Source organism: Siniperca chuatsi, linkage group LG17 (genome assembly GCF_020085105.1).
Source record: "Siniperca chuatsi isolate FFG_IHB_CAS linkage group LG17, ASM2008510v1, whole genome shotgun sequence".
NCBI lineage: Eukaryota > Metazoa > Chordata > Actinopteri > Centrarchiformes > Sinipercidae > Siniperca > Siniperca chuatsi.
In genome coordinates, this window is record NC_058058.1 from 2,172,764 (window position 1) to 2,189,730 (window position 16,967).

Below are 16,967 nucleotides of genomic sequence, written 5' to 3' on the forward strand. Positions count from 1 at the left end.
TTACAGACACTTCCAGGAGGGACACGAGTGATGGCATTTTAGAGATTAACAGTACAAACACACACCACGCTACATCCACACACAAACACGAAAATAAACTAGCATATTAACTAATTTAAGGCATCTAAAATCTTGATACAAATAAAATCACTTCATTTACGGGATAAGAACTGCACTTAACACCTTCAACAATATGAGCGAAGTACATGTGTCATCACAGCCACAACGACTGAAATGAGACTCATTTTGTTCATGAGGGCGGAGGAGGGGAGACCACCTGCTGCAGACGTTGTTTTTGTTGTTGGAGTTACTGTTGCTCTAGCTATGGTTGTTGCTCTAGCTGTGGTTGTTGGTGCGGCCGTGGTTGTTGGTGCGGCCGTGGTCGTGGTTGGTGGTGAGGCCGTGGTCGTGGTCGTGGTTGTTGGTGCGGCCGTGGTCGTGGTTGTTGGTGAGGCCGTGGTCGTGGTTGTTGGTGCGGCCGTGGTCGTGGTCGTGGTTGTTGGTGCGGCCGTGGTCGTGGTTGTTGGTGAGGCCGTGGTCGTGGTTGTTGGTGCGGCCGTGGTCGTGGTTGTTGGTGAGGCCGTGGTCGTGGTTGTTGGTGCGGCCGTGGTCGTGGTTGTTGGTGAGGCCGTGGTCGTGGTTGTTGGTGAGGCCGTGGTCGTGGTTGTTGGTGAGGCCGTGGTCGTGGTTGTTGGTGAGGCCGTGGTCGTGGTTGTTGGTGCGGCCGTGGTCGTGGGTTGTTGGTGAGGCCGTGGTCGTGGTTGTTGGTGCGGACGTGGTCGTGGTTGTTGGTGAGGCCGTGGTCGTGGTTGTTGGTGCGGCCGTGGTCGTGGTCGTGGTTGTTGGTGCGGCCGTGGTCGTGGTTGTTGGTGCGGACGTGGTCGTGGTTGTTGGTGCGGACGTGGTCGTGGTTGTTGGTGCGGCCGTGGTCGTGGTTGTTGGTGAGGCCGTGGTCGTGGTGGTCTGTGAGTTGCCAGAGGCTGTTTTGAGTAGAAAATGTTGGATCAGTTTCGCATTTAATCCTACATTTTAAACTCATTTAACAACTTTATTTGGAATGAAAGTTTCTCTTACCAACAAACAGAAGAAGGATGACACAAATCTTTGTAATCATGGTGATGCAGTTGTAGTTTCTCTTTTCTGCTCTCTGAAAAATAAAAGTGGCAATTTTCATCAAGTAAATGAAAAGCTGAAAATGGTTATTTGCATTTTAAACAGAGAAGTATAAGCTGACTGTAAAACTCTTAACTTAAATTGTTTGGTCATATTTTCGGCGCCTATGTCTTTCAATGAACTGCAAATAAAATAACATTTTAAAGCTGCTGAAGCAGTAATTAAAAGAAACACAACAAATAAAAGACCTCCAACCGCTCCTGCTTCTGCCCTGCTAGATAAAAGGTGAGGAATGATTGAATATTGACTACTATAATTTGTCTTCTTTGGCTGACTATTAATCAAGTCGATAATCATGGTCAATGATGAATAAGTAGGGTTGATCAGCATACTTGCCAACCTCCAGACATCATAGCCTCAATCAGGGGCCCAAACCTGACAGTATCTATGGATCTTCCCCCAGAAAATTGTCAATTTCAGAGAGGGTTTTCCTGCATTCTAGTGAATTTATCGCGTAGGCCTAATTTTGTTGTGAAATGTGGAGTCAGGAGGACGGGAGAGAAGGGGGCATTGGGACTCTCGGGACTGTCAACATTGCATGAAAAGTAAATTTAACAGAAAAACACATTGTTCAAAGACCTGCAGGATAATTTTATCTGTGTTGGTCATGTGGCTAATAATCTATCTATCTATCTATCTATCTATCTATCTATCTATCTATCTATCTATCTATCTATCTATCTATCTATCTATCTATCTATCTATCTATCTATCTATCTATCTGTACTTACTGATAAGACTACAAAGGCAATTCATCTTCTGACACCTTGGTAGCTAAATTAAGCTATTATGGTACTGTCTGATAAATAAGAGCTAGGATAAATACCAAGGCACTTTTTTTAGTGGCAGTTCTTGCATCACGTTATCGGTGAGCCTAATTAATCGAAAGGTGTGTGCAAGCCTTTGTCAACTAAAGTCACACAAACTGTGTGCTTTGGACTTTGTCCTGTGTGCAGCGAAAGCCTATTTAACATACAGCCTGTAATTATATTTTCATGAACAAGTGGCTATGAGGCTTCCTCTTATTTGTTGTGAGATAGATTTGAGAAGTGTTGGCAACCCTGTTTAATGGTAACCAAAAATGCAAAATAATGTTATATTAGCTACTAGATTTCAGCACTGAGATACAATTATATTCATGATTGACCTAAAAACATATGATTGGAAATCTTGACGTTTCAGAGGACAGACAGAGCGTCCCCGTAGCCATAGCAACCGCCTGCCTGTGTGCGCAGGCGCCAGAGGAGCGGGAGACGGTGCGCTGCTGCCTGAGGTTACTCTGAGCAGCATGCATGGGAGTAAATTACAATTCAATAGATTTGTGGATATTTCTTGATTTCCCCCTGATGGTCTGAATAACTCGCTGCGCCGCTGTCGTCTTTTCGTGCCGTTACAGATTAGTTTTTCACTAAGTGAGAAAAATGGACGTGTGTCGTGAGAGCGTGTGAAGAGGGTCAACGCGTGAGACTTGGCAGCTCCGAGCTTTCAGACAACTTTGCAATACTTTGATAGCTCTGAATACGAAGTGATAATAAATTGTTGTCAAGATAAACTTAAGTGATAACATCTTCTTTTCATTAAGTGTGAACACCTGTTCTTTTATGACGATTTGTGTTGAAACAACTTCCAGGCTTACATTTAACAATATTATAAATATGGTAGGTATTTTAATTTAAAATGTAAAAGAAATAGTTAAGTTTCTCAACCAAGGAGTCTCCATCCTACAAGGTTATCTTACTGTCCCGACAGATTTCTCAGATGTATTTACATTTTTTGATACATTTGTGATTAAAAAGTAATATGTTTAAATAATAATAGTGTTATGGCAAACTGTATTTGTATAGCACTTTTCATTCAATGCAGCTCACAGTGCTTCACATCAAATTGTAGGAAAATTATTTAAAGGGACAGTTCACCCCAAAATCAAAAATACATATTTCTCCTCTCACCTGTGGAGCTGTTTATCCATCTACATTGTTTTGGTGTGAGTTGCCGAGTTTTGGAGATATTGGGATATTGAGATATCTGCATTTTTTAAATACAATGGGACTATATGGCGCTGTGTGGTGCTCAAAACACCAAAAAAAATACATTTGAAAAACTCAACAGCAACGTCTCTTTCCAGAAATCCTCACCCGGTTACTCAAGATAATCTGTTGTGAGCAGTTTCATGTGGGAACTATCGGTAGAAAGAAAATAGTTCCTACATGAAACTGCTCACAACAAATCTGTCCTGACATATATTGCCAATTGAAAACTCTATTGGGATAAAAGGGTAAAGGTGCAATAAAATGTTGAGAAATCCAGCTTTAAATGCCCATAAACAAAGTCAAGTTTTCAAAATAAAATAGCACAAGTTACCACATAATTTAAAAAATTATTTCTAAATTCTTGCAATACTCATTGCAAAAAAAAAAACTCTTAAAAAAACAAACAAATTGCAATGCTTCATATTGGAGTAATATAGTACTTACAGGTTTATATTCTCTCTTGAATGTCGTCAACTGCTGTGAGTGAAGTTGTGATGTCCTCTGATTTCAGCTCCTCTTTTTATGAGCATTTACATGAGATGACGTCAGACTGAGGGCAAAGGAAAGAGAAATATGTTTAAGTACAGAGTAATGGTAACTCTCGTCATGGATGAGCAAGAACCTTTAAATTACTGGCTCTTTCTCTGCTTTTGTTCCACTGATGACTGACTCACGAACAGACAGAAGTCATTGTAAAAATGGTGAAGTAGAAAGGGGATGATAGTTACGACTTCCCTCCCAAAAAACCTGTTTGTTCACTTGGCGGGAAAACTGTCTGAAAGTTTCTGGCAAGAGTCAGAATAGTCAGTGACCACATCAAAAATCTTACATCGGTATAATCTCTTTATCACGTTCAAAAGCATCAGAGCATCAATCAATCACATTTTTGAAGTTCAGGGTTAATTTTTTACCTTGGAAATAGTAGTTTGACAAAAAAAAAAACAACCTTAGCACAGGGTCCATTTCCTTTCAATGTTCTGAGTAATAAATTACAATACAAATTGCATATAAAAGCTGTAATAAATTATTTATTCTAATACAACTTGCAAAGTAGTTGTAATTAATCCTTTTATTTTAAAAGAATGCTTAAAATATGCTTAATTTGTGTGTGTGTGTGGGGGGGAGAAAAGAAAACGTTAGAGTTATACACATACAGTATACATACAAGCATATACATAGATACAATATGTACTGTACAACTGTACATGTAGCCTATACATACATAAAATAGTTAATAAACAGAATGGTCTCTGTGGGGTCCTGGAGGCTTGAAAAACCTACATGTTGCATACATGCATACACTGATAGTTAACACGTTTTCTTAATCTTATGAGAATTGCTAATAAACAAAATAGTAAGCTGACAGTTGATTGTTATAATGTTGTTATTTTCATATTCAGAGGACATATCAGAGTGTCCTGGTAACACCTACCAGAACAATTGGAGACTGAATAGGAGACTGTTTACAGAACAACCATCCATCCTTCCATTATCTATACCAGTTTATCCGGTTCAGGGTTTGTAGCTGGTCACAATGGAGACCATTCCAGTCTTGCAACAGATTGTGCCTCCCACGTATTTTTATATTCCAGTCAGAGAGCTAAGAATCTGTTTTTCTGAAACATAAATCCCTGGGAAACTTGTAAAAAAAAAACCTTGATTAACAACATTTACTACAGTTTTGGAGATTTTGCCAGAGTCCAAACCAAAGTTTCAAAGAGATTTATTTTCAGGTATATGCATCTATATTTAGTTTTTTCACACCTAATATCACGTTTGCATTTTTCTTGTTAAGTGCAAAGCGAAGAATGTCCACATACTTTAGTGTAGTAATGTAATGCTCCAGTATACAGTAATATTTAATAATTTAATATTATATAAACGCCCCTGCACAAAGCTAGATTTATAACGAAATGGTTTTTCCAGTTTGGTGTGAAGAACTTGACTGGCCTGCACAGAGACCTGATCTCAGTCCCATCCAACACGTCTGGGATGAATTGGAATGCCGACTGTGAGCCAGACCTTATCACCAACATCAGTGAAGGATTTCACTAATGCTCATGTCTGAATGGTAGCAAATTCCTGCAGCAGTTCAACATCTGGTGGAAAGTGAAACCAGAAGAGCGGAGGCTGTTAAAGCAGCAGATTAATACCCATGGTTTTGTGTGTTCAACTATCCCATATGAATGTGTCCACATACTTTTGGCTATGTAGTGTATAGGGACAACTTAGACAGTTTGACATCATTGTATAACTTCTGGTACAAATGGTACAAAAGGTACAAACACATAGTTTAGTCTTCACTAAATGTTTTTTAGTTAAACTATCTTAACTTTGAAGTAAAACCAATGCTAATGGGGGGGGGGATGACCGGTTGAAGCTGTACTGGCTGGGGCAGGGCAGACCTTGGCCGCCGTGTCAAACCTGTTGCAGAACTGGTTGAATTCACTGCCCTTGTCCACATCACCCACTGCTGAAAGCTCAATGTCCTGACAGCAGATCTTCTCCTTTACAACAATGTGACTGGGATTACACCATCTATTGTTTACAAAAATCTGTTCAGTTGCAATGTAAGGAGGCCATCCCTTGTATACACTCCAACTTTTCTCCGAAATTGTATTCCTCGTGGGTCGGAAAACAGAATAATACTAAACACACTTAATATGCAACAAACAAACAAAAAGTTAGTGTCTACAGAGCTACAAGGACTTGCTGCTTTGTAAACTTCTGACATACTACTAGTCAAAGTGACATACTACCAAGATTTAGCAAATAACATAAGATAAGTTAAGCCTTTATTGATCCCCAAAGGGGAAAAACTGGTGTTGCAGTAGCAGAAGGATATAAATAAGTACAAACAAACAGAGAAAGTAAAAAATAATAAAAAAATTAGTGACAAAACATTATTAAGTGCGATAAGGCTATAAAACAGCAGTGGTGTATACCAAAAACCAACCAACTCAGAATTGGCATACGCCACTAGAAAACGAGTGACATACCATCAGCCATATTTCTATCTTGATGTCACTCACATGTTCTAGAACATGCAGTGGGTGTTTTTGGTATAATATTTTGATATTTTGAATAATTGTAAGCATAGCTACAATGAAAATATATACTGTATATATGTCATATATTTTATATTATAATAAAATTTGGAATTTGTATTTACTCATGAACTATCAAAACTCCTTTAAATTATTTATTGGTCAGAAAGTTTTGTTTTTATGGTACGGGTGCATATCTACCTTTACAACTTGTAAAGTTTGTGGTTCTCTTAGACATACATCCCACAGCTGTGCGCTATAGCACTGGAAACAGTTTTTTCTTTCAGATAGTATTTGTTGTTTATTGCGCTATACTTTCTGGAGCATTGTAGGGGTGTATGTTATTCAATAGATGCCAAGTCAACATGGCCTGACCTGACACTAGCAGTCAAATAAAATACCAGTGCGATGCTACAGAATAAATAAAAACATAAGTATACACGGGGTCTTTGCATTTGATGCTTTAATACTTTTAATAGATTTATATTAACATGCACAATAACTGCAGGACATTGCGTGGTGTTTTCATCCAGTGGACCGAAAAGCAGGAATGCAGTTGATTACCAAACCACCAAACTATGGCCTCACAATAGTTGAATCTCTTTGATTACATTACTAATAACAGCTGTTCATGTTGTGGCCACCACATGGCTAATAACTGATTCTGTGTGGATGTTAAGAGCAGAGAGGACTACCTGTATGTTAGCTAGTCATTAATTTGAGGAATAGAGTTGTTATTCAGTGTAATTCGTTAGTGTATCACAGAAAGTCTGTTTTACTAAATGTACAATCAGTACTGAGTATGAAAACCCATAATGTTACTCACAGTTAAAGCAAGTTCAAACTAACAGTCCAACCAAAAGTAGAGATATGATAAATAAAGTCATAATAAATTAGGTCTAGTTTAAATAGTCTCTTTAAATAAAATATATGGTGCATAAAGTGTCAAATGTTGCTGGTATTTAGTCACTTTCTTTCTGTTGAGTTCTTAATTCCAAAGAAGTGCTGTAACAACTGCTATGACTAAAAGGACACTACACGCTGCTGCTGCTGCTGCTGCTGCTGGTGCCGCTGCTGTTGTTCCTGGGGCCACTGTGGTTGTTACTGCATCAGCTGTGGTTGTTGTTGGGACATCTGGGGTTGTTGGTAGAGCAGGTTTGGTTGTTGTTGGGATACCTGTGGTTATTAATGTAGCAGCTGTGGTTGTTGTTAGGACAACTGTGGTTGTTGTTGGAGCAGCTCTGGTTGTTGTTGCTGCTGTTGTAGTGGTTGTTGTTGGAACAGCTGTGGATGTTGTTGGGGCAGCTGTTGTTGTTGGGGCAGTTGTGGTTGTTGTTGGAGCAGCTGTGGTTGATGTTGCTGGGACAGCTGTGGTTGTTGTTCTTGCAGTTGTGGTTGTTTTTTGAGCAGCTGTGGTTGTTGTTTGGGCCACTGTGGTTGTTCTTGCAGCAGATGTGGTGGTTGTTGTTGGGACAGCTGTGGATGTTGTTGGGGCAGCTGTTGTTGTTGTTGGAGCAGCTCTGATTGTTGTTGCTTCAGCTGTAGTTGTTGCCACTGCAGCTAAGATTGTTGTTGTCGCAGCTGTGGTTGTTGTAGCTGCGGCTGTAGTTGTTGTGGGGGCACCCGTGGTTGTTGTTGCTGCAGCAGTGGTTGTTGTTGGGGCAGTTGTGGTTGATGTTGCTGGGACAGCTGTGGTAGTTATTCTTGCAGCTGTGGTTGTTATTTGAGCAGCCGTGGTTGTTTTTTGAGCAGCTGTGGTTGTTGTTTGGGCCACTGTGGTTGTTCTTGCAGCAGACGTGGTTGTTGTCAATGCGGCTGTAATTGTTGTTGGGGCAGCTATGGTTGTTGTTGCTGCAGCTGTGGTTTTTGTGGGGGCATATGTGGTTGTTATTCGAACAGCTATGGTTAATGTTGGTGGGACAACTGTGGTAGTTGTTGGTGCAGCTGTGGTTGTTGTTGCAGCAACTGTGGTACTTGTTGGGACTGCTATGGTTGATGTTGGGGCAGTTGTGGTTGCTGTTGCTGCAGCTGTGGTTGTTAATCTTGCAGCTCTTGCTGTTGTTGGGGCAGCTGTGGTTGTTGTTCCTGTGGTTGTAGTTGTTTTTGTTTGGCTAGCTGTGGGTGTTGTTGCAGCAGCTCTGGTTGTTGTTGCTGCAGTTGTAGTTGTTGTTCGGGGACCTGTGGTTGTTGTTGCTGCATCTGTGGTTGTTTTTGGGGACACTGTGGTTGATGTTGCAGCAGCTCTTGTTAATGTTCGAACAGCTGTGTTTATTTGGGCGGCTGTGGTTTTTGTTGGGGCCGCTGTAGGTGTTGTTCGGTCACCAGTGGTTGTTGTCAGTGCAGCTGTGGATGTTGTTGGAGCAGCTGTGGTTGTTGTTGCAGCACCTGTGGTTGCTGTTGGGACTGCAATGGTTGTTGTTGGGGCAGTTGTGGTTGTTGTTCCTGCAGCTGTGCTTGCTGCTGTTGGGGCAGCTGTGGTTAATGTTGCTGGGACAGCTGTGGATGTTGTTGTGGAAGCTGTGGTTGTTGTTGGGGCCACTGTGGATATTGTTGCAGCAGCTGTCATTGTGGTCGCTGTGCCTGCAGTTCTTGTTGGGGCAGCTGTGGTTGTGGTTGATGCAGCTGTTGTTGTTGGGGCATTTCTGGTTGTTGGTAGAACAGCTGTGGTTGATGTTGCTGGGACTACTGTGGTTGTTCTTGCTGCAGCTGTGTTTGTTATTGCTGCAGCTGTGGTTGTTGTTGTTGGGGCAGCTGTGGTTTGTGGGGCCAGTGTGGTTGTTTTTGCAGAAGCTGTGGTTGTTGGTGGGGCAGTTTTGGTTGTTGCTGGGGCAGCTGTGGTTGTGGTTGCTGGGGCAGCTGTTGATGTTTTTGCTGGGACAACTGTGGTTGTTGTTGGGGCCAGTGTGGTTGATGTTGTTGGTATGGCTGTGGTTGTTGCTGCAACTGTGGCTGTTGTTTGAGCAGCTGTGGTTGTTTTTTGAGCAGCGGTGGTTATTGTTGGGGCCACTGTGGTTGTTGTTGCAGCAGCTGAGGTTGTTGTAACTGCGGCTGTAGTTGTTGTTGCAGCTGTGGTTGTTGTCGGGACTGCTATGGTTCTTGTTGCTGTGGTTGTGATTGTTGTTCCTGCAACTGTGTGTGTTGTTGATGCTGCAGCTGTGGTTTTTAGGGCCAATGTGGTTGTTGTTGCTTCACTTGTGGTTGTTGTTGTTGGGGCAGCTGTGGTTGTTGTTGCTGCAGCTGTGCTCGCTGCAGCTGTGGTTGTTGTCGCTGCCACTGTGGTTAATGTCGATGCAGCTGTGGTTGTTGTTGGAGCAGTTGTGGTTGATTTTGGGGCCAGTGTAGTTTTTGTTGCAGATTCTATGGTTGTCGTTGGTGTAGATGTGGTTGTTGTTGGGACAGTTGTGGTTGTTGTTGGGTCAGCTGTGGTTTTTGTTGTTGGGACATCTGTGGTTGTAATTGGGGTCACTGTGGTTGTTGTTGGAGCACCTGTGGTTGTTGTTGCAGCAACTGTGGTACTTGTTGGGACTGCTATGGTTGATGTTGGGGCAGTTGTGGATGTTGTTGTGGAAGCTGTGGTTGTTGTTGGGGCCACTGTGGATATTGTTGCAGCAGCTGTCATTGTGGTCGCTGTGCCTGCAGTTCTTGTTGGGGCAGCTGTGGTTGTGGTTGATGCAGCTGTTGTTGTTGGGGCATTTCTGGTTGTTGGTAGAACAGCTGTGGTTGATGTTGCTGGGACTACTGTGGTTGTTCTTGCTGCAGCTGTGTTTGTTATTGCTGCAGCTGTGGTTGTTGTTGTTGGGGCAGCTGTGGTTTGTGGGGCCAGTGTGGTTGTTTTTGCAGAAGCTGTGGTTGTTGGTGGGGCAGTTTTGGTTGTTGCTGGGGAAGCTGTGGTTGTGGTTGCTGGGGCAGCTGTTGATGTTTTTGCTGGGACAACTGTGGTTGTTGTTGGGGCCAGTGTGGTTGATGTTGTTGGTATGGCTGTGGTTGTTGCTGCAGTAGATGTTATTGTTGTTGTGGCAGCTGTGGTTGTTTTTGTTGGGGCAACTGTGGTTGATATTGCTGGGATGGCTGTGGTTGTTGCTGCAACTGTGGCTGTTGTTTGAGCAGCTGTGGTTGTTTTTTGAGCAGCGGTGGTTATTGTTGGGGCCACTGTGGTTGTTGTTGCAGCAGCTGAGGTTGTTGTAACTGCGGCTGTAGTTGTTGTTGTTGCAGCTGTGGTTGTTGTCGGGACTACTGTGGTTCTTGTTGCTGTAGTTGTGATTGTTGTTCCTGCAACTGTGTGTGTTGTTGATGCTGCAGCTGTGGTTTTTAGGGCCAATGTGGTTGTTGTTGCTTCACTTGTGGTTGTTGTTGTTGGGGCAGCTGTGGCTGATGTTGCAGCAGCTGTGGTTGATGTCGCTGTGGCTGTAGTTGTTGTTGGGGCACCTGTGGTTGTTGTTGCTGCAGCTGTGCTCGCTGCAGCTGTGGTTGTTGTCGCTGCCACTGTGGTTAATGTCGATGCAGCTGTGGTTGTTGTTGGAGCAGTTGTGGTTGATTTTGGGGCCAGTGTAGTTTTGTTGCAGATTCTATGGTTGTCGTTGGTGTAGATGTGGTTGTTGTTGGGACAGTTGTGGTTGTTGTTGGGTCAGCTGTGGTTTTTGTTGTTGGGACATCTGTGGTTGTAATTGGGGTCACTGTGGTTGTTGTTGGAGCACCTGTGGTTGTTGTTGCTGGGATGGCTGTGGTTGTTGCTGCAACTGTGGTTGTTGTTTGTGCAGCCGTGGTTGTTTTTTGAGCAGCTGTGGTTGTTGTTTGGGCCACTGTGGTTGTTTTTGCAGCAGATGTGGTTGTTGTCAATGCGGCTGTAATTGTTGTTGGGGCAGCTATGGTTGTTGTTGCTGCAGCTGTGGTTTTTGTGGGGGCATATGTGGTTGTTGTTCGAACAGCTATGGTTAATGTTGGTGGGACAACTGTGGTAGTTGTTGGTGCAGCTGTGGTTGTTGTTGCAGCAACTGTGGTACTTGTTGGGACTGCTATGGTTGATGTTGGGGCAGTTGTGGTTGCTGTTGCTGCAGCTGTGGTTGTTAATCTTGCAGCTCTTGCTGTTGTTGGGGCAGCTGTGGTTGTTGTTCCTGTGGTTGTAGTTGTTTTTGTTTGGCTAGCTGTGGGTGTTGTTGCAGCAGCTGTGGTTGTTGTCGCTGCAGTTGTAGTTGTTGTTCGGGGACCTGTGGTTGTTGTTGCTGCATCTGTGGTTGTTTTTGGGGACACTGTGGTTGATGTTGCAGCAGCTCTTGTTAATGTTCGAACAGCTGTGTTTTTTTGAGCGGCTGTGGTTTTTGTTGGGGCCGCTGTAGGTGTTGTTCGGTCACCAGTGGTTGTTGTCAGTGCAGCTGTGGATGTTGTTGGAGCAGCTGTGGTTGTTGTTGCAGCACCTGTGGTTGCTGTTGGGACTGCAATGGTTGTTGTTGGGGCAGTTGTGGTTGTTGTTCCTGCAGCTGTGCTTGCTGCTGTTGGGGCAGCTGTGGTTAATGTTGCTGGGACAGCTGTGGATGTTGTTGTGGAAGCTGTGGTTGTTGTTGGGGCCACTGTGGATATTGTTGCAGCAGCTGTCATTGTGGTCGCTGTGCCTGCAGTTCTTGTTGGGGCAGCTGTGGTTGTGGTTGATGCAGCTGTTGTTGTTGGGGCATTTCTGGTTGTTGGTAGAACAGCTGTGGTTGATGTTGCTGGGACTACTGTGGTTGTTCTTGCTGCAGCTGTGGTTGTTGTTGGGACTGCTATGGTTGATGTTGGGGCAGTTGTGGTTGTTATTGCTGCAGCTGTGGTTGTTGTTGTTGGGGCAGCTGTGGTTTGTGGGGCCAGTGTGGTTGTTTTTGCAGAAGCTGTGGTTGTTGGTGGGGCAGTTTTGGTTGTTGCTGGGGCAGCTGTGGTTGTGGTTGCTGGGGCAGCTGTTGATGTTTTTGCTGGGACAACTGTGGTTGTTGTTGGGGCCAGTGTGGTTGATGTTGTTGGTATGGCTGTGGTTGTTGCTGCAGTAGATGTTATTGTTGTTGTGGCAGCTGTGGTTGTTTTTGTTGGGGCAACGGTGGTTATTGTCGGGGCCACTGTGGTTGTTGCTGCAGCAGCTGAGGTTGTTGTAACTGCGGCTGTAGTTGTTGTTGTTGCAGCTGTGGTTGTGGTCAGGACTGCTGTGGTTCTTGTTGCTGTAGTTGTGATTGTTGTTCCTGCAACTGTGTGTGTTGTTGATGCTGCAGCTGTGGTTTTTAGGGCCAATGTGGTTGTTGTTGCTTCACTTGTGGTTGTTGTTGTTGGGGCAGCTGTGGTTGATGTTGCAGCAGCTGTGGTTGATGTCGCTGTGGCTGTAGTTGTTGTTGGGGCACCTGTGGTTGTTGTTGCTGCAGCTGTGCTCGCTGCAGCTGTGGTTGTTGTCGCTGCCACTGTGGTTAATGTCGATGCAGCTGTGGTTGTTGTTGGAGCAGTTGTGGTTGATTTTGGGGCCAGTGTAGTTTTTGTTGCAGATTCTATGGTTGTCGTTGGTGTAGATGTGGTTGTTGTTGGGACAGTTGTGGTTGTTGTTGGGTCAGCTGTGGTTTTTGTTGTTGGGACATCTGTGGTTGTAATTGGGGTCACTGTGGTTGTTGTTGGAGCACCTGTGGTTGATGTTGCTGGGATGGCTGTGGTTGTTGCTGCAACTGTGGTTGTTGTTTGTGCAGCCGTGGTTGTTTTTTGAGCAGCTGTGGTTGTTGTTTGGGCCACTGTGGTTTTGGTTGCTGCAGCTGTGGTTATTGTTGTTGGGGCCGCTGTCGTTGTTGGGGCCACTGTGGTTGTTGTTACAGAAGCTGTGAGTGTTGTTGGAACAGTTGTTGTTGTTGTTTCGGCAGCTTTGGTTGTTGTTGGGTCAGCTGTTGTACTTGGAGCAGCTGTGGTAGTTGACTGTTTAATGCAAGAGGCTGTTTTGCATTGAGAAAGATACATCAGAGTCACATTTAGATTTGTTTTGTCCTACTTTTCATGGATGATTTTCTTCAGTCAATTATTTTAACTTACCAACAACCAGAAGAAGGATGACATACCTCTTCATCATCATGTTGTCAACAGTCTCTTAGGTAAATGAAAAAATTAGCTCCAGTTCTCACTGAAAATTAGTAACATTACTCTCTAAGACATTTATTCATTAAACTCAGGTTATATAAGTTCAAACTTATATTTACAGCCTTTAGTGAACATAATTATTTATGTTATTCGTTAAACTCGTGTTTTTTAGGAGCATAGTTGTATTTACAGCCATCAGTGTACATCATTTCTTTAATTAATATTAAGAATGAATTATTAAAATGTTTTAACAGTTATAAATTTCTTGGAAAAAAGTTACATTTTACAATACTTTTTCCCAGTGAACCCTTTTAGCTGTACTGCCTGAGTAACTAAGTGATCGACAAGACACATACCTGCCTTCGTCTATTTCTTTTCATTGTTTAAATGGCAGTGTTTCTAAAATTATTATATATCATGTAGTTTTCGTATTGCCATCAAATGTATAACTTACAAAAACATTTTTATTATTTCTACATCAATATCTATCAACATTTCTGTAGATTTAAGATTATAATAATTAATAATTATTTTTTTCCAAGAAGAAAATCCACAAAATGCAGCTAAAATACAATAAAATATCTGTAACATTGGTGATAGCGAATAACCATTTAATTTCAGAGTAAAAGACAAACACTAATATAATTGAAACACTTACAGATTTTTCCACGGTTTGAATTGTCTCCACTGTGATTCCACCTTCTCTCTGTCCTTTGCTGTTTACTTAGTGGTGTCCACCAGTGAGAATACAGCAGCTTTGATAACAGCCCAAAGGGTAAGATGACATCAGAGACATAAATGAAATATATAAATATGTTTTTCAATTTGAATTGAAGGTGTGGCGTACCACGCAATGGCTTATTCATGCGCCTTTTACTAAATAAAGAAACTTGAGTGACAATTTTTGTAGACATGACATTGGATTCAGTTGTTGTGAGAGTATTTATTATTTCAAATTCGCCGTCCCACATTGTTTTGTATTACATTATTTACACATAAAGACCTGTTAAGTATGACATTCTGCACCTATGGACGAGGATGAATTTATTCTTGCCCGAGTGAGTAAGGGTGTGATCACCTTTACAGTTTTCTCTGGTCTAAATTACACCATATCAGTATGAATTGTGCTTTGTGTATTGTCTTTTTTGGGGTTAACAGAGCTTTATTGTGAGCGAGTAATAAAATGTGTGCCATTTTGCATCACACCATAAAAATACAACCATACCCTGGTCACATGCTATTTCTGGGTCTTGTTCTTTGCATAAATTGCCACAGGACTACAATGTCTCATTCACTTTATGCAAAAAAGGTAAAGAAGCTGGTGTGATAACAATGCTTATGTCTGTATTTTAAGACAACATACATGGCGAGATCATGCATGCTCCATACAGAAAGAACCCAGCTGGCCCGGTCAATCCTTGCTGTGAGGTAACAGTGCTGGGGCTGGTTTCACAAAGATATTTCTGACTGGTCTGTAGTGTTAGGCCAGTCTTAATATTGACAGCTCTGCTGCAGGTCTGCACTGTGTTTACATTTTATGCTATGCAAAGTTTTTTCTATTGGTAAGCGTCACTTAAAATGTCCTTATACTTGAATTCTTCCAGAAGGCAAACATTTTCTGCTGTTAATACGGTCAATCTTGTTTTTTAGTTTGAAAAAGGTCTTTATTTGGCCAGAATTCATAGCAAATTAGTTGTACTTAAGATAGTCAAAATCTAGACAGTTATGCGCAACAGATATAGACAAATTTAGACGTGAATTTAGACTGGCTGTTCGACTGGTGTAGATCTAACTAAGTGTATCTTTGTGAACCAGCCCCAGATCGATGAGCCCCCCTGATATTTTTGTCAGTTGCACTCTGGTGAATGGCCAGTTGCTAGACTGCTAGACAGTTTTGGTTTGTTTGCTCAGGCTTTGAGATAATGAAAAATTACATTTGAAGAATTCAACTGCAGCAACAGGTTTCATTAGAACGCTGATTTATAAGAACTATTTCCTCTGTGGAAATAAGTGCCAATGAAAACTGCGGACACAAATGTTGGCACAGAAGGTTACCCTTGCCACAAATATACTGTTCATAGAAGGACTTTCTGCCATATTTCCCACTTCAGTGAACACATTTCATAGATGCAAAAGCTATCACCCATTATCTCTACTACAATCTGAAGACTGAAAACAATTATTCCGTCCCTAACACATCTAGAATAAAGAGGTTTTATTTTGCAAAGATATAGGTACTTTCTAGATTATTAATCACTGTAATCACACGCATAATGACCTCCCTACATAGATACAGAAAAGTGAAATGCTCGGTCCTACCAGAAACAGTGAAACATTTTTGTTTTGGTGAAATCCTCAGAAAATTGCTTCAAATTCTACATAAAATTCTGCTACAGTCATTATCAAAGAATGCACGTCTCAAACATTTCAGCTACATAGACAGGGATTCCCATTATCACCTTGCTGTTTTTATTGATTTTTATTGAACCCCATTCTTCTGCAACACACTGAAACACAAACATTTCATTTCGTTATTCCATAGCATTATTCACTCCTACACCTCCATACCCATCACCATAGTCAATTCATTAACTACTTTAACACAATCTTTGGATAGCTGATTGGTCCAAATGTGTTGCTCTGCCTCTGGGAGCCAGCGAGGGGAATGTTGATATCGCAAAAAAGTTTTTACGCTTGGCTGAGGTGGAAAAGTTGGTGTATCAAGAAAAGCAACAAACTTAGTGAATCAGACTTAGCGAATAAATGACAATGTACATTAGTACTGAAGAGATGAAAGCATCTTCTGCAGTGGTTTCATGGCACCAACTGGAGAATTAGCTCCACCAACTGTTTATCTCTGAACCTACTCCTAATATTCACATAACAGTGATGGTGTCATGGTTTCGGGTTTGTGTTCAGCTTTTTCCTGTATTATTTTGTAGTATGCTGCCTCATGTGTCTTGTGTATTTTTACTTCCTGTCTTTGTTTGCTTTTCCCACCATTTTTGATTATCTGCCTCGCCCTGATTAATTTCACCTGTGTCTCGTCTTCTCCCCTTGCCTGAGTGTATTTAAGTCTGTGTACTGCCTTTGTTCTGTGTCAGTTTGTCTTGGTCATGTGCCTCACGTTCTTGTTGTCTCTACATGTGTTTGTTTCTCTACCTTGGTTATTTGAATTTTCTGCCTACTCCTTATTGGATGTGTTTCCCTGCGTTTGGACTGCTGTCTCCTGGGTTTGATCTCTACCTGCCTGACCACCCCCCTTCTGTTCATTAAATCATTATACTGCACATGTCTGCATTTGGGTCCATTTTGGGTTTTCCTTGTGTACCCTGTTTGGCACAAACGTGATAGATGGATGGAAATGTGTATTAATTAATTAATTACTTCATTCATTCATTCATTTCTTCTGCTGTAATTCAGTTAAAACTGGAACTACATTCGCATGGATGGAAAACTAACTGAAAATTAGTATTCATTAGTTTTTAAGACATATTAGTTAAACTCAGTTTTTGTGCTTACTTATATTTACAGCCATTAATGTACTACATTTAACTACCAAAAGTATTAACACTCATTGTTTGCTTTGTAAGAGGTAACAGATATTTTTGCCAACAAAATTATTCATGCTTTCCCCACCATGTTAGCT

General features: G+C 42.0%; 2 protein-coding genes across 4 annotated transcripts; both read right to left on the bottom strand.

Moving 5' to 3' along the window:
• Positions 1 to 203: 203 nt before the first annotated feature.
• On the bottom strand, positions 204 to 3,913 carry LOC122864692 (uncharacterized membrane protein DDB_G0293934-like). 3 transcript variants are annotated; one of them, XM_044172304.1, is made up of 4 exons: positions 3,648 to 3,913; positions 1,075 to 1,147; positions 963 to 980; positions 204 to 875 (listed from the first exon to the last, which is right to left on the bottom strand). In XM_044172304.1, the coding sequence occupies exons 2-4, from the start codon at positions 1,112 to 1,114 to the stop codon at positions 337 to 339; spliced, it is 597 nt and encodes a 198-aa protein (XP_044028239.1). In that variant the 5' UTR covers positions 1,115 to 1,147; positions 3,648 to 3,913; the 3' UTR covers positions 204 to 336. The 3 variants fall into 3 exon arrangements, with proteins under 3 accessions (XP_044028239.1, XP_044028238.1, XP_044028237.1); XM_044172303.1 differs by having other exon boundaries at positions 204 to 923; positions 3,648 to 3,910; XM_044172302.1 differs by having other exon boundaries at positions 204 to 980; positions 3,648 to 3,911.
• Positions 3,914 to 6,211: 2,298 nt separating this feature from the next.
• Positions 6,212 to 10,783, bottom strand: LOC122864691 (mucin-5AC-like). Its single transcript, XM_044172300.1, has 2 exons — positions 10,676 to 10,783; positions 6,212 to 10,612 (listed from the first exon to the last, which is right to left on the bottom strand). The coding sequence occupies exon 2, from the start codon at positions 9,867 to 9,869 to the stop codon at positions 7,239 to 7,241; it is 2,631 nt and encodes an 876-aa protein (XP_044028235.1). The 5' UTR covers positions 9,870 to 10,612; positions 10,676 to 10,783; the 3' UTR covers positions 6,212 to 7,238.
• Positions 10,784 to 16,967: the final 6,184 nt, after the last annotated feature.